The 17508-nt window shown below is 40.7% G+C and overlaps 1 protein-coding gene across 1 annotated transcript in view; it reads right to left on the minus strand.

Moving 5' to 3' along the window:
• Kcnu1 (potassium calcium-activated channel subfamily U member 1) overlaps window positions 1–17508 on the minus strand; it is a 60941-nt gene that overhangs the window by 27130 nt on the left and 16303 nt on the right. The window contains 9 exon segments of the mRNA XM_041673554.1: window positions 948–1016; window positions 1571–1683; window positions 5338–5490; window positions 5844–5913; window positions 7562–7644; window positions 10083–10188; window positions 13035–13145; window positions 14238–14329; window positions 15591–15761. Of these exon segments, the coding sequence (XP_041529488.1) occupies window positions 948–1016; window positions 1571–1683; window positions 5338–5490; window positions 5844–5913; window positions 7562–7644; window positions 10083–10188; window positions 13035–13145; window positions 14238–14329; window positions 15591–15761 (968 nt within the window).

Consider the following 17508-nt stretch of genomic DNA (forward strand, 5'->3'; position numbering starts at 1 on the left):
TTTACGTTTCTTCTGTTCAGTTTGGAATGAAGGTGAATCCTGATTCTGACACATTCTGTTGTCAGTGTAGGTTAGAGTCCACTGGGAGTGTGAGAGAAGCTTTAGGAACAGCTTTTCATGTCTGCCAAGAGGAGCAGAGCGCTGTTTTGGTAGATCTTTACCTAAGACAATGTAGTGCATTTGGTGAATATTTAACTGAAAATATTAATGAGGGGTGTAATTGGTTTTGACTCTCAAAAGGAATAATATGGGTTTGTGGCCCTTAAATATCACCATTAGCAAGCATATGTCTCACATGTCTAGGGACTGTTGAACAGCTCCTTTTGGGGGGAAGAAAGGCTCTCTGAGTTCATGTTAAACATCTACATATCTCTTCTTGACTTTTGTCAAAGGTCAAGTGTAAATATTTAATTATAAAGATACTGTCACAAAACATGTAGGTACTTGGTCTGAACCAAAAATTGAGAAGTAGCACAATAATAACAATAATATACCTGATCATATTTGTAAGAACTTAAAAACTTATTTTGTCTTTTATCTTTTGTTTTTTGTTTTGTTTTGATAGTTTTCTTTCTCTTTCCTTTCTTTCTTTCTTTCTTTCTTTCTTTCTTTCTTTCTTTCTTTCTGAGTTGGGATCTTACTATGCAGCTCAGCCTGGCCTCAAACTATCAGTGATCCTCCTGCCTCAACCTCTCAACCTCTCAGGTGCTTAAGTTACAACATCCAGTGATAGATAGATAAATATAGATAGATAGATAGATAGATAGATAGATAGATAGATATCAATGTTATAATATCTAGTTACAAATTCATGACTTACAAGTGTTTGAGAAATACCAATGGTCTGATAATATCCCCTCTCTCCTTCATCTATCAACAACAGTCAAACTCCCCTCAACAACAAAAAACAAAAAAACCCTTGAACAAATGAACAGCTTCATCAGTACCAACAATTGTGAAATTGGGACTTGTGCTGGATGGCTATCAGCATGAGATGCATCTTCACAAAGCAAAGCCTACGAAGGAAAACAAAGGAGTATTGAGGAGGGAGACAAGTAGGAGGCTGGTCTGCATGAACATAACCAACCCTTTCTGCTCCGCGCTGGGAAGAAAACCAACTACTCAACAGAGAAAGCAGCCCCTAAACATAGATTACACTTGAAATTGAATCCACCCAACATAAAATTTAGCAAGAATGCCAGCTGGGCTAGAGGTGAACTGTAAAGTGCCAGAGCGGTGGTGCTCACCCTGTGGGTTGGGACCCCTTGGGGGGTTGAACATCAAATACCCCACATATCAGCTATTTACATTATAATTCACAACAATAGCAAGTTACAGTTATGAAGTAGCAGCAGAAACAATTTTATGGTTTTGGCTCACCACAACGGGAACTGGACTAAAGAGTCACGGTGTTGGGAAGGTTGAGAACCACTGATCTAGAGGCTCTGAACTAACTGGCTTGTACATCTCAAGAGTTAGTGCCAGAGCCTGCCTACAGCGAGCCCTCCATCAGCAGTGTACGATGAGCGCACTGCGTGGAAGAATGGGGAGGAGGCTTCACTTAACGTACCGGGAAACCGCAGGAAATGTCATCCCAACAAAGTCGTTAGAGAGGCGTTGTGTTAGAATTTTGTTCTTCAAGCTGTTCAAGAAATATTTTTGCCAGGGATATTTAGGGAAAACCTAGAAAATACAATCATACCATATACAGAGTTACATATAGATACATGCATATACATACATTAACATGTACAGTACGTTAATAAGGAAAACTGACCCTATAACATGGTTGCATGGACTGCTAAGTGCCAAATCAGTTTCCACTGCCTGTATCCCAAAGAGAGGAGATACAGCCTAGCGTCCATGTGGAGCAATGTTAAAGGAGGAGCCGAACTCATGTTTTCAGTGGAGTCCAAGATGATGTGCGCCCCTCACCACCCAGCTTCTTCCCAGAAGGCATTGTGAAAGAGCGTTCCTGGAAAGAGCTGTGTCTGTCTGCAAAGGCTGGCTGACTAATTAAACTTCAGCGCCTGTGCAGAGTTTGTGAGACTGCAGCTCCAAAGCCCAATTACAAATTTTCACAGTCCTCCTAAGGAGCCTTGCCTTACCTACCTCTCTCTGATCTAACTTCCTGATAAATAAAGAAGAACCTTTGGACTACATTAACTTAACAAAGTCCTATTCTCCACCAATCAAAGGACTCAGAATGCAATCAGATAGTAGCAGAGGCCTGTAGCTGAGATTTCTCTGCCTGGCTGTAACTGCCGTTCAGATGTATCTACTGATGTAGTTTTTTTGTTGTTGTTGTTTTTTTGGTTTTGGTTTTTGATTTGGTTTTTTGTTTTGTTTTTATGGGTTCTCTTTTTAAAATTTTATTTGTTTATTTCTTTATTTTTTAGGTATGAGTACTGTCTGCATATATCCTGCAGGCCAGAAGAGTGCATCAGATCCCATTATAGATGGCTGTGAGTCACCATGTAGTTGCTGGGAATTGAACTCAAGACCTCTGGAAGAGCAGTCAGTGCTCTTAACCACTGAGCCATCTCTCCAGCCCTCAATGTGTGTGTGTGTGTTTTTAAATGTCATGATTTATGGCTTTCCTTGTTCGATTACTATGAAAACTCCATAAAATCACTTCCATATAGAAACATGGGACTCAGGGTGACTTAAATGTGTGTTCCCAGGCCCTGGTCACTCAAATTTGGCTTCAGAATAAACTATTTTATTCCCTTTGAAGTAAGAGCTACATTTTTACGTTAACAGCACCCAAGTTTCCTTGTCAGAATTAAGAATTATTTTCTCTGGCCTACCGCTAACTTTGGCACAGCAACCTTACTGTTGTTTGAGACACTAACAGTGATACGGGAGGGGACTATGTGGAATCTAAGTTGTCATTCTCTGGATACGAAGGCTTAGGATTGACTTTATCTTACTTCTGGTTGAAAAATCACATCCACAATGAAAAGAATATTGGTGGCTTCTCCTAAGGATGAGAACCCTTTACAGGGTCATGGAAATCCAAGTTGATGTTGATCGGGATTGATAATAATGCAAAACCCAAGACTAGCAGTAGGTCTCTAGAGAAATGAGGAGCGAAAAATGGCCTTTCTCTGGTGCTGCAATGGAACCCAGGACCTTGCACATGCACCACCACCCTGCTCCTAAGCTACACTCCCAGCTCTAGAACGAGCATGCTTAACAAGGCTGAATGCCACCTAGGGGAGGTCGCTGGAAGCTTCTCTTGGGATTTTGTATAAAGCAGCTTCTCATCTCCTCACCTGCTGCCCTGTGAACCCTACAGTACCACCTCCACAGGGTAGGACATAAGCCAGAACCATAGATGAAGATGGAAATTTATAGATTCTCTAGAGCAACTCTTGATATGGAGATAAACTGTGACCTCAGACATTCTCCTCAAACAATTTCATGGTTTGAAAATTGCCCTGCTAAAATGGCCACCTATTTCTAATCATTTGGCACTCTTTCCTACTCCTTTCTTTCATACTGAGACCAAATGAATCTCTTGTCATTCTCAATCTCTCAGATAGCACCCGTCACAAGGAGGGCATGCAGTCATGGATGACTCAAATATAATGGTCTGTCCTGTCCCTTTAAGAGACAAGCTCCGCCCACTCCCACCCCAGCCCAAGGTAAGTGGCTCTTTCTTCTGCTTCCAGCCTGGGCTCTCTCTGCCCTATCTCTGCTGCCTCCTCTCCTCCCCTTCTCTCCCTTCCTTTCTCCCCCTTCCCTTTCCTTCCATAACCCACTGAGCAAACTATACCCACTTTCTCTGCATGGCATCTATCCGTCTTTCACCCACCGTGGCTCCTCATGGGACCAGCTGCCCCATGAAGTCTCTCATCTGCCGCCTCCCACCAACCTAGGACCCACAGAGGCCTCGGGTAGTGGGTTCAGGCTGCCCATTGTGGCCCGCTGCCGCCCCTCAGGGAGGGACCTGCCCTGTTTTATCTAAACCATTACATCAACTACTAAAGAAACTGACCAAGTGTTTCTAGCCTGAATTACTCAGGTTTTGAAAGGATACACATGTGATGGAGATGAGCTCCTTAAAGCTCAGAAAAGACAGCAAGAGGACAAAATGCATTTAGAGGAAAAATCTGAGGATTCACACCATACAGGAATTCTGCTAGAATTTCAGATTTCATTTTTTAATTTTATTTATTTATTTATTTTTTGTTTTTTTCGAGACAGGGTTTCTCTGTGGTTTTGGAGCCGGTCCTGGAACTAGGCTGGTCTTGAACTCACAGAGATTCGCCTGCCTCTGCCTCCCAAGTGCTGGGATTAAAGGCGTGCGCCACCACCGCCCGGCTAGACAACAGTCAAAGAAGGCACAAAATCTGTCACTTTCTCTGCAAAGTCTGAAGTCACAAGTCAACAAGGCCACACACAGTCACCACAACTGACTGTAAGATCCTGGTCAGATTCAGGCTCGTTCCCTACTGCCTTATGCTCACTTCTGTTTATCTCTATATTGCACCATCTTTTCCTCAGAAAGACTTAGCGAAGAGTCGTGTTTCTGCGGGAGTTAGCGCTGTCAACCTGAGCACCTTCCTCTACTCTTGCCTTTCCTTACTAAGACCCTGGAAGAAAGGATGTAAATGAAGCAAATGGGGTCCAAAGAGAGGCCAAGAGGAAAACCAGCATATGCAGTAGAAATGTAGAATGAGAACGAAATCTGTCCCCCATGAAAGACCTGCGGTCTAAGCTGAGAAGTGGTGGGTAGACACCCAATATCAGAGACATGAAGACTGTGACCAGAGGGCTCTGGCTCCTGGTTCCTTAGCTTTTCCACCCCTGCTGGGTACTTCCTGGAAACACCACCAAGAGGCAGCATGGTACCACTATTCGATTGATGACCACTATTTCTGTTACTGAGTGGATCTGCCCTCAAGTAATCAACAAATTAATTAGATTTTAGTTATTATTCATAACATTTCTATTTGGTTAATATAATAATTGCTATACTAATTATTTTATATTTTATTTACATTTAAATATTACTTCTCTGTTAAAACTAAAGGTGTCTATATTTCTACTCTCAATGACTCAAAGTACTTCTGAATTTATGAAAACATTTACATTTACAGCATCCTGGGATGTAGGTAGGAAGCAGAGTTACTTCCTGTTTTGTAGATCAATGTTGCAAATGCTTTAAAAATGACTTCTTCAAGACCAGGGAAACGAAACTCTTCCATACTTCCCTGCCCAAGAGGCACATCCCATTTCTTGGAGACTTCTTGCATTTATTGATTTCCCCCCCTACTTCAGATCCCGCTGTGTGGGACATGGAGTAAGAGCACCACTTTATAGAGTTACCTTTTGGTTCTGCTCAATAAACAGAGTGGTCAGAAAGGTGCACAGGCCTGGCACCAAGCAGCCTTGGGCTATAAATCCAAGCTTTAGCTCTGCAAAGCAGATGATATTGTCACCAGTACTCCAGTTCCAGGCGGGGATTTTTGACAGTAAACCCTATTTCATGGGAAATGAACAATGAAGGCATTAAGAATACTGATAGCACCAGAACCCTTTTCTGGGAGCATGTTCTCCTTATATAGTTGCCTCTTCACTCTTGAAAACAGAGGTGGTTTCAAGGTCAATGACAGAACACAGTCTGCCTTTGAAAGGGTTGGCTAGGGTCGGCTACCTCCATTGTTGCTACTTTCCAAACAAACAAACAAACAAACAAAAAAGCTGAAGTTGTAAAAATGGTTCAGGTCAAATGGCTGAACTCACTAATTCTGCCCTTAGCTTGTGTCCCTAAGTGAGCCACCACTTTAAAAAGACTCCAAATTTCAACCAAATGCACTCAACTGCCACGATACCTTGTTGTGGGACTGAAGGAGCTCAATGATGACTCTGGTATGGGAAGAGTAGTTCTTAATAGAAAGCACCCTGGAAAAAAATCACAATGTGCTCAGTCATGTTGGCTTTGCAATATAATCCAGTTCAGAGTTAAATTTATTTGTGAATAAGTATGGGGGTGGACTCAGCACATTACAAAATTCATTGTTAGCTTGTTTCTTCATTCTATGTTAATAGAGTTATTTTTGAGGTTTATTTATTTTTATTTTATGTATACAAGTGTTCCACTCAAACATATGTGTGTCTACCACAAAGCCAGAAGAAGGTGTGAGAGACCCTGGAACAGGAGTCCCGTGCAAGAGTGATAAGTGAGTGCTCCTAGCTGCTGAGCTACCTCTAGTGCCACTACATTGTTTTCTGAAAAGTACATGACCAATGAAGACACACTGCTCAAGTAACCAAGTAACCAAATCTACTGGAAGGTCAGGTTTTAGTACTCGGAAACAAATTCATTGACAAGGAAGAAAGAAATAGTTTCACATACCTTAGGCTTGCGCCTGGTAGCCTGAAGTAGTTAACAGAATTGTCTCATTTTATAGGTTAAGAGCCTAAAATACATCTTCTGTTCAGTGTAACATACATGATGTAATTTCTTAACTATTCCTTGCTTTGTGTAGTCATCTTCAACCACACATATTCATATTTATTTTGCTCTAGGAAGAGAGCCACCAAAATCATACTTTGAGCTTCAATCAGCACAAGGAAACTTTCTGCTCACAGATACTGCATAGCTAAAGTTGGAGACACTAACTCTTTTCATGCTGAGAATATTTGCCAGAGTGCAAAGACACATCACACTCAGCCATGAGTACTCCTTTCCTAGAACTACCAAAGAGAAATTCCAATAAAAAATATAAATAGGATTTGTAAAATATTCTTTTATACTGTGTGAATATATGTCACTGTGATTGTGTTTATAAAGAAGTTGACTGGCCAACAGCTGGACAGATAGAGGTTAGGTGGGACTTGCAGACAAAAAGAGCATGAAATGGAAGAGGAGGAGTCTCAGAATCACAAGGAGACTCAGAAAGGAGATGAACTTGCCATACTGAGAAAAGGTACCAAGACACATGGTAAAGCATAGATAAGAAATATGAGTTAATTCAAAATGTAAGAGTTAGCTAGTTACAAGCCTGAGCTATCAGCCAAGCATTTATAATTAAGTTTCTGTGTGCTTATTTGGGAACTGGTTGTCAAGAAAGAAAAGTCCAACTACAAGAATTTACAATTGGCATCTTTGTCTTTGAACTGAAAAGGATCTTAGTCATAAGGGCACTATCTAAAGGCCAACCTGGAGTTACAGCTGGGAATGTAGCTCAGCTGGTAGAGTTAACACATCACGTCCTGGGTTTGGTCCTTACCACCATAAAAAGGGGGAGAGGGTGTTCATATGCTTTCTTTTAAAATGTATGTAGCTCTTATCTAGAGGAAACATCAGGGGAAAATATGGAGAAAGTCTTACACAATTAGGATGTCCTATTTTCACTTCCCTTTGCATTAATTATTGTGGAGTGCATGTGGGGAAAGAGCAAGCAGAACCCTGGCATGTGACGAACCTAGTGAATTTAAGATGATGTCTCCCCTCGTTTAGTCCTATATGATAAGCTTTGTTTCTGTGGATAAGAAGATTACCATCATTGAGGCATGCAAGAACAAAAGAGCAACACCAGCTTCTTACCTCATGATGTTTGAATTGTCTTCAGCCTGCAAGTCACTGCACAAGGGGTTGGCTAGAATCAGGCAAGCTTCTGCATACTCCATCTATTCATCAGATTAAACAGCAGCCATCAGGTTAATGACAAGGGAAATACTCTAGCATTCCCTATTTGAAGGTTTTTATAGTTTCATCAAACTATCACCAACAAGAACAGCACACATAGGAAGGAGCCATGAACCAGACATCTTCATATCAAGACCACAGTCCTGAAAATTCTGCCAGGGAACTGAGGGCCTCTTACAGAAATTGAAAGTTGCTTTACATATGGGTACGGTTTCTACTGACGAGCAATAAGACCTTTTTCAGCAACTGCCAATACATTTATCCACCTTAAGGATATCAAACAATGGGAGAGTTGAGGATATAGTTGTCTACAATGAAGAGTCACTCAACATTTGGGTTCCAAATTTTAAAGAGCCAAAAAAATTATTGAAATTACTCCTACAGTAACAAATTATAAGACAGAAAAAGGTTATGCTGAGCCTGTCATTTTCTGCTTAGGAGTCTTTTCTTTAGCTTCATAGACTAGTGGCTCCCAACCTTCCTAATGCTGTGACCCCTTAATACAGTTCCTCATGTTGTGGTGACCCTAATCATAAAATTATCTTCATTACTATTTCATAACTGTAATTTTACTACTATTATGAATAGTAATGTAAATATCTGTTTTCTGATGATCGTAGGCAACCATTGTGTCATTGGACACCCCCGCCAAATGGGTCACAACTCACAAGTTGAGAACCATTGCTGTAAACTTTTTCTTTAAACTTAAATATTCAGGTTTGTTACTTAGATACCAAGAAGTCAGTTTTGATCTAACACCATACTTTACTATTCACTTGGCCATTATTCATTATTTTTATCCTTCATCTTACTGGGGTTTCTACTATTTTTCTTAATGTCTACCTCATCAAAGACATACCAATATTTAACAAGGGAAGTTGATGAGACCCAAGGAACCCATGGTTAAGACCATATTTGGCTATGTAGCCTGCTGGGGGAGAAAAGTCATCAGCAGAAGTCTTACCTAGCTGTGAATACTGCAAGCTACAATAATAACTGGCCTAGCAAACTAGGCCTGTGGGTGTAATAGAGTCATGAATGCTGCAGGAGTGACCAATCTCTGATTAGATTTGGGGCCTGGGAGTAGAAAGAAACTCGGGCCTGGTACTGCTCAGAGGCACTAGGGAAGAATCTACTAATATTACTTTGATAAATGGACATACTATCAAACCACTTTCTAAATATATTATCTCTATACCCATAGATAAGTGTAGTTTCTCATTAGAGAATCTTCTTTATGTAGTGGACAGCAGTCAAAACAGAGACTAACAACAGATCAGAGTGCAGAGACTAAGTGTCTGTTAAATGATTGGCTACAAAGTGGGCATCTGTATCACATCCCTTCCCTCCAAGGTTCAGAGAACATAGCCAAATTGGAAAGATTTTTTGAGCCAAAGGTTGAGAAGTTTGTAGACAAAACAGTATATTCTGGACATGACAGGACTGTTTCACCTACAAACTCACAATAGCTTTGCTTGTCTGCACAAGATCAAGCCAGTCAACATTCCTGCACGGACTCGGAGGGGCACACAAGTCAATAGTTGAAGAGCTATTGACAGTTAACGGCTACTAGTGGAGGGAGTCAGTGTTTCTTATGAGTGCAGTTCCTGGTAGGTTGACCATGCTCCCATAAAGAGTCTCACACCCATATGTATATGGGCAGCACTAACTGGGCTTGGTGGGTTATAAAAAATAAAACAAGAGCAAGAGAAGGACAGAGAAAGAGAGAGACAAAAGAGAGAGTCAGTGAGAGAGAGATATCAAGTTGGGTGGGGGTTATGGGGGGATCCAGAAGGTGCTGGATGGGGAGAGGAGTGAATATAGATAAAACAAGAGGTATGTATACAAAATTCTCAAGGAATAAATAGGGGCTGGAGAGATGGCTCAGCAGTTAAGAGCATTGTGTGCTCTTCTAAAGGACCTGAGTTTGATTCCCAGCAACCACATGGTGGCTCACAAACATCTCTAATGAGGTCTGGTGTTCTCTTCTAGCCTGCAGGCATATATGTAAACAGAATATTGTATCCATAATAAATAAATATTAAAAAAAGGAATAAATAAAATAAAGGGCTGGGGAAGACTGCAACATACACTATGCAAATAAATGTTTTGAACTAAATATTTTTAAAAATAAGACATAAAAGAACACACTTTTATTATCTATCACTTACCAGACCTCTTAAGTAATATAATAAAATCTCATAGAGAATTTGATAGAAGAAAAATTTTAAAGTAGGATAGATGGACATCGAGGTGGATTTGCTATGACTCGAGGAGGATTTAGGAGTCAGTGTTTAAAACTGTGGAAGCTGTATATTCCTCCAGTCGAAGGACTTGGACTACTAGCTTCTGGTACAGCAACACAGCCCATCGTTTTCACTCCCACCTTAGGAAAGGGACAGAAAAAGTTAGATCTTACTGAAACTCGCTTCAGGTCCTCGAACGTCAGAGCGGAGCCACATACAAACGTCGTGTAGGACAAGGAGCACTTCAGTAAGGTCTCCAATTCCAAGGACGGAGGAGCCCTAGACAAAAGAGTTCAGTGGCAAGGACAGAAACCCAGAGCTTGGCTCTGCTTGGTGGCTGTTAGCTGACTTAGTACATTTACTAAATCCCTAATGGCCAGAAGCCATCTGTATTGTTACACATCCACACAGCTAGAGGATGTCGGCACAACTAACCTAATCCACAAATGGGTTTGTAAGTCAGGCCTGAGCAATCCTAGTGACACAGAACCAAAACAATACAGACACCATGAATCAAATAATGCCCTGTAAAAATGAATCACAATGTGATGAGACAATTCCATCACTCCGGGAGATCCAGCACTTCAGGGCTGGAAAGACAGCACAATGGTTAGGAGCACTGACTGCGCTGTGGAGGGCCAGATTTCACTTCCCAGGACCTATGTGAGGTAGCTCACAACCATCTGCAAATTCTAGCACCAGGGGAGTTAATGCCATCCTCTGGCCTCCACAGGCACTTACACTCAAGTGCACATATCCACAAACATGCACATAATTTAAAATAAAATCTTAAACAGAAAAAATAAAGCATTTGCAGACATGATTTAACAAAATGGCTTCGAGATATATGAAGTGAATACAGCCAGAAAGTGAAACTTGACCCTGTCACTGGCATGAGTAATTTCAAGCACACCTGTAAATGCTAACCAGCAAGTATTTTAGTACTTATTAATTTTTTAGCCAACATTAAGAAAACCTCATTTCTTTGAAGATAGCAAAAATATTTAGTAAAAATAAATTTACCCCCCAAAAAACTCATATGGCAAAAAACAATTACAGTGTTGGGATTAAAAGTGTGTGCCACCATGCCTGGCTCAAGGCATTAATTTTAAGTCTTTTAGTAGAAAAAAAGAGGGGGGGCAAGATTAATCTGATTTGGCCGCAAAACTCAACTACACTCTGAAAGAAGAACTAACTGTAATCCTTCAAGAATTATTCAGAAAATACAAAATTGTTTTCCAAATTTAATTTGTGAAGCTAGTATTACACTGATAGCAAAATCACATAAAGACACAACAAAATTATCTCCCTGGTGAAAAGAGAAACAATAATTCTCAATAAAACACCTGCAAACCTAATTCAAGAAGACATTTAAAAAAAAACTTACTCACCATGATCAAGTTGACTTCATTGCAGGGATATAGGAATCATTCAACATATGTAAATCAATTTGCTTACTTCAGTATACCAATAGCTTCAATTGCAGAAATCATATACTTTGACAAAACCCAATATCTTGCATGATAGAAATCCCAGGGAGATTAGGGATTGGGTCAACATATCTCAACATAATAAAAGCTAGACACAACAAGCCTATAGCCAACATCATGCTAATACAAGAGACCTACAGCCAACATCATGATAATTACAGATATGCCCAGAGAAATCAGACAGTGATGCTCACTCTTTCCAGTCCTATCTAAAGACCAAGAAGACAGAAGAGGAACTAAAAGGGATACAATCAGGAAAAGAAGTCAAAGAATCCCAATTGCTGAAGATATTACGGTGTATGTAAGAAATCCTAAAGACCCCACCAGAAAATCCCCAGAAGTGATAAACTCTTTTAGCAACATGGCAGGGCACAAAATTCACACACACACACACACACACACACACACACACACACCACACACCCCATACCACCACCACCACCAACAACAACAACTGAAACAGTAGCCTTTCTATATGTCAATGACAAATATATTAATCAAGGAATCAGAGAAATAACCCCATTTCACAATATCCTCCAAAACAAACAAACAAAGCTGAAATACACCTGACCAAGACCAGGAAAGATTTCTACAAGGACAATTTTAAACCACTGAAGAAGATAATTGAGGAAGAAACTAAAACACAGAAAGAGCTCTCATGGTCATGGATTTGAAGAATGAAGATTTCAACCCTATTGCTGAAGATACCACATACCTGAGTCATGAGACATGGAGAAATCAAGCTGGTCTGACCTGCTAGCTTTCATTGTACTTAAGTGTCCAACTGAGTCACTTAAATATATAAGTAGATATCCAGAAAATATCTGGAAAGATAGACTCCAAACTTTTTGCACCAGTTAGGTCTGGACATGAAGCTACTTTTCTTTTTCTACATTTGACCTTAAAAGAAAGACTGAGAAGTAATTAGTTTTTTCTATCTTGTTTTCTATTGTTTCCTAAAATTTCTATAAATGTTACAAGTGTAATTAATTTCCTTCCATTAAAAACTTACACAACTTGGTGGTGGTGGCACATGCCTTTAATCCCAGTGCTCGGGAGGCAGAGGAAGGAAGATTTCTGTGAGTTTGAGGCCAACCTTGATGTGGGATTCCCCTCAGTATGCTATGTATGTTTAGTTAATGAATAAAGAAGCTGCTTGGGCTTGTTCTGCTGCTGCTGCTTGTTCTGCAGGGCAGACAGAGTAAGGAGAGAATTCCAAGCAAAGATAGAGGAGAAAGTAGGCAGAGTCAGAGAGATGCCATGTAGCTGCCAGAGGAAACTGACGCCCAGAACTTTACTGGGTAAGCTACAACATTGTGGCAATGCACAGATTAATAGAAATGGGTCAATTTAAGATGTTAGGGTTAGCTAGAAATATGTATAAACTATTGGCCAAGCAGTGATTTAATTAATATAGTTTCCGTGTAATTATTTCAGGTCTGGGTGGCTGAGAACAAATGAGCAGTCTCTTCCAACACAACCTGGTCTACAGAGCAAGTTCCAGGACAGGCTCCAAAATTATACAGAAAAATCCTGTCTCAAAACACAAAAAACAAACAACAAAAACAACAAAAAGTACTTACACATACTTCAACTATTAATTTAGAACACACTGTGCCAAATTGATTCACTTACTCTCCAAGGAACACAATATCCCTGTTGATTTCTCCTGACTTATGGCGGAGAAAATTCCTAAGAAAGGCAGTCACACTGTCAACTGTGATGTTTCCACAGACCACGATGAACCTAGGCAGCAAAAAAGGGAAGAGAATCACCTGAGGAACAAAAGGATGGCTCTCCCATGGTATCTGAGGGAATGGACTCCAAGAACCGCACCCCCCCCCGTCAAAATCTATAGATGTTCAATGTCCTCATTTAAAATGTCATAACCGATGCAACCTACACACATACATCCCCTGACCTATTTTAAGTCATCTCTAGGTTACTTGTAAAATATAATGCGATGTAAATGTTATGTGAATAGTTGTCATGGTATGTTGTTCATGGAACAATGGCAAGGAAAACAGTCTATGTAAGCTCAGTAGCGATGTCAAGTTTTTCCATATATTTTCTATCTGAGGCTTCTTGGACCCCCAGAATCCAGGAGATCTGACTGTATCTTCCCGTCAAGCTTATAGAACAGCAATTAGCTTAAGCTTGTTCTCAATAAGTTTTGTCTATGGATCCTTTAGATTTTAGCAATACAAACATGAATGAATCCAAAGCACAAGGGAAACATCCAGTTCTATAGTCCTTTGCCTCATCTCAAAACGTGCATGTCTCCAAAAAAGCTGCATCAATCTAAGATTTCTGGTAAAGCTACCCTTATAGTTACAATTGTCACAGCTATGTATCTCATAGTAGACTTACTATGCTTGCAAAACTCTGCTCTTCACAAGTGTCATTGTTTTGGGCAACTCTCTTCTATTTAGGTTAATATAAATTGATTAAATACTCTTATGAATAGCTCTTATGGGAGTTTGCATCAAGCAGTGAACATCCTGTTTGTATAGCACTCATTCTATCACTATTCTCTTCAGTGAACGAACAACTTTGGCCATGTGTGTCCTCAGGTCTGTAACTAGGGCAGGCAGTGTGTGTCTACAACAAGACATGTGACCAACAGAATGAGTTTATTTTAAGTTTATTTGCACTGGTGTTTCGCCTGTGTTGAGTGTGTAGATCTTGGGGTTATAGACAGGTTTGAGCTGCAATGTGGGTGCTAGGAATTGGACCCGGGTCCTCTGGAAGAGCAGCCAGTGCTCTTAACTACAGAGCCATCTCTCCAGCACCCTGAAATGTCTGAAATTGTAGGAATTATAATGAAGAGCTAATTACTTCTTTCCTTTGACCGCTTCATAGGGCTTGGTGTACTTCTTCCTGCTGGTAAAAAGCTCCACCATTTCTGGGACGCAGTTTGCAAACAGTATCTAAAATAGTAAGAAAAAAGGAAATTCCTCAGGGCTCATTTTTTGACAGGTATTTTCAAATTAGAAGGCTATCAAAGATGTTACGACCCACAGGTTGAGAACCACTGACCTAGCACAAGGCTCGATCAGTGAGCTGCATTTTAAAAGAGAGACTATATTTTCCTGAGGTTTTTAACAGTTAGGATTTTGACTAAAATTAACAAATTGATGCCCAGCTTTCAAAATGATAAGCACAAATATTAGACAACTACTCTACAAATTTGTCCCTTGATAGCCTTTAACTTCGTTCTTATTATGACTTCGCACTGTTTAGATTATTAAAAAACAAAACAAGGGCTGGAGGAATGCCTCTGTGGTTAAGAGCACTGTCTGCTCTTCCAGAGGTCCTGAGTTCAATTCCTAGCAACCACATGGTGGCTCACAACCATCTGTAATGAGATCTGGTGCCCTCTTCTGGCATGTAAGTACACATGCAGGCAGACACTGTATACATAATAAACAAATCAATAAACAAAAACATTTCACATATGACATTGGAGAGCCTAGAGATGATGACTAAATGTGAGAAGGTGGCACTGGTCATGTCAATATAAGAATGGTGGAGTGGAGCACATGGTTGTGGATTGTAAGAGATTAATAAAAGAAATGAGGGTTCCTTTGCCCTTGACACTTTCAAGTCAAATAGTAAAATTCTTTCTCTTTCTCTCTCTCTCTCTCTCTCTCTCTCTCTCTCTCTCTGTTTTTTGAGACAGGGTTTCTGTGTGTATCTTTAAAACCTGTCCTGGAACTCGCTCTGTAGATCAGGCTGGCCTCGAACTCACAGAGCTCCATCTGTCTCTGCCTCCTGAGTGCTGGGATTAAAGGTGTGCACCACCACTGCCAGGCACATAAATACTCTTATCTGGAGTTTACCTGGAACTAATTACTAGTAAAGTAAGTGATTGTCATTTGAGAGAGATGGCACAGAACAAAATCTCAAATGTTCTTCCTCTTCAGGAGAAGATTTTAGTCTGATGGGAAAAAATGGAGGAAGTCGGACTTGTTTAATTCCATGTGGAATCTTCCTCCTTTCACCCTTGGAAACCAAGCAGTTGCATTCCAGGCACCAGGGTAAATAGTTTGGAAAATGTGGGATCTGGGCATTTTCTCATTGCCACATACACTAACTAAAGCAACATTCACTTTCAAGTCTATATTGTTCTCTAACCATTAACTGGATGCTTTATTTTTATACTCAAGAGATACTAAAAGTATTCCTCACCAAACTTCCAAGGGTGAAGAAAACAATGAAAATCCGTCCTAGGGCTGTCTTGGCCACAATATCCCCAAAGCCAACAGTTGACATTGTTGCTGTTACCAGATAAATGGCCTCGAAATATGACATAGACTGTGAGTTCCTGCCATTGAGCCAGGGATCACCAGAATTTTCCACCTGTCCAAAGAGAGATGGCAAAGGAAAGGTCTGTGAATAGAAGAGAAGGAGGAGAAGGCAAACACTGCATCAGTTTCCCCGATTCCATCCAAAGACAAGAGCAAACGATTGTAGCTGCTGAGAGGGCCCTGCCAATTGCAAGTGCTGATCAGCAAGCCTTGTTTCCACAACTAGGATTATCATTAACACCTGATGGGGGCATGTGGCAGGAGCTCAGATTTGAAACGCCCTATGAGGGTTGCTGCCTGCTTCCCTTGAGGCCCAGAACTACATTCTGGAGCCAGGGGTCTCCAGCAATCAACATTCATTTTCATTTTCTAAGAAGATGGGGAAAATCAAGGAAGCTGAGCACAGGTTTTAGTGAGTTTAAGCACATGACCTTACCATTTAAGGAAAAGCAAACTTTTCCAAATAGATCCGAATGAGGTGGCACCAATTTGCTTTTAGTCATGGTGTTTCATCACAGCAATAGAAACCCTAAGACAAGGTGGTACCAGGATAGTTGGGTGTTGCTGTGACAGACCTGACCATGTTGTTTTGGGGACGACTGTGGAAAGGCTTTGGAACTTTGGGTTGGAAAAACCATTGAGTGTTGAGAGCTCAGTGGGATATTCTTTGGGAGTCTGGGAGATAAGAAGGTTGAGAGCAGTGCAGACAATGGAGGCCTGGCTTGTGAAGTTTCGGAGGGAAGCAGAGACTCTACCTGGCCTTTTGTGTGCTGAATCTGTGGTGTCTTGTCAGCTGGGACTGAAGAATTAGTAGTGGTTAACAAGAGTCCAGAGCCACTAAAGTAAACCCTAGGATGGTGGATGCTGGCTAGCTGGAGCTGAGAAATTAGAAGTGATTAAGAGTCCAACATCATTAAGGTGAAATCTTCTGGGAAGTGTATTTCGAGAGTAAGCACACAGAAACTGTGTTCCAGAGGTGGCCAAGGCTGTACCTCGGACTGGCAACCGAACTTGGCAGTGTAAGAGTCACCTAGGTAGTACTGATTTTGAAAGCCTGAAGGGGTCACAGAGAACAGCTTGGGTGTGGCCTGATGAAGACAGCATAGGAGAGCTATTGGCGAAAGAGCAGCCCAATTGCAGCAGAAGACCTAGCATTTTCGAGATGCCAGTCCCATGGGATGACCACCAAGAACAGCAACAGTGGAGTGGAGTCAGAGCTTAGAAGACAACTGTGTGCTGCAGAGGCAAAGCTGGAGCAGTGACCCAAGCCCTTTGGAAGAGTTCAGAAGATCATGAGTGAATCCCAGATAATTGGATGCTAGCTATTTATACTGTTGGAGTTTGGTTTTGCTTTGTTCAGATTGTGGTTGGGCCCTGGTTCTTCTCTGTCAAAGGAGAGAAGTATTTAACTTAATTTTGCTTTTTATAGGATCCCACAGCTGAAAGACTCTGAACTTTTAAAATAGATTTGGGATTTTGAGAGAGTGGATATTTTAAGGAGATTTAAGTTTTAATGTAGTTGAATTTGTGAGGACTATGGCACTTCTAAAGTTATTTACATTTATGTTATATTAACGTCATCTTGGAGATACATGAGAAAGGAAAGGTTCTAATTGAAAAGTGGTGTGTTTGTGTGTCAAGTTAACAATGGATCAGTTGTACTGGCTACTTTTATATCAACTTGACATAAACTAGAGTTATTTGAGAGGAGGGAACCTCAATTGAGAAAATGCCTCTGTATTACTGGGCTGTAGACAAGACTGTAGGGCATTTTTCTCAACTTGTGATCAATGTGGGAG

Source organism: Microtus oregoni, unplaced genomic scaffold (assembly GCF_018167655.1).
Source record: "Microtus oregoni isolate MIOR12 unplaced genomic scaffold, Mior012 000024F_ref0000369, whole genome shotgun sequence".
NCBI classification, from domain to species: Eukaryota; Metazoa; Chordata; class Mammalia; order Rodentia; family Cricetidae; genus Microtus; species Microtus oregoni.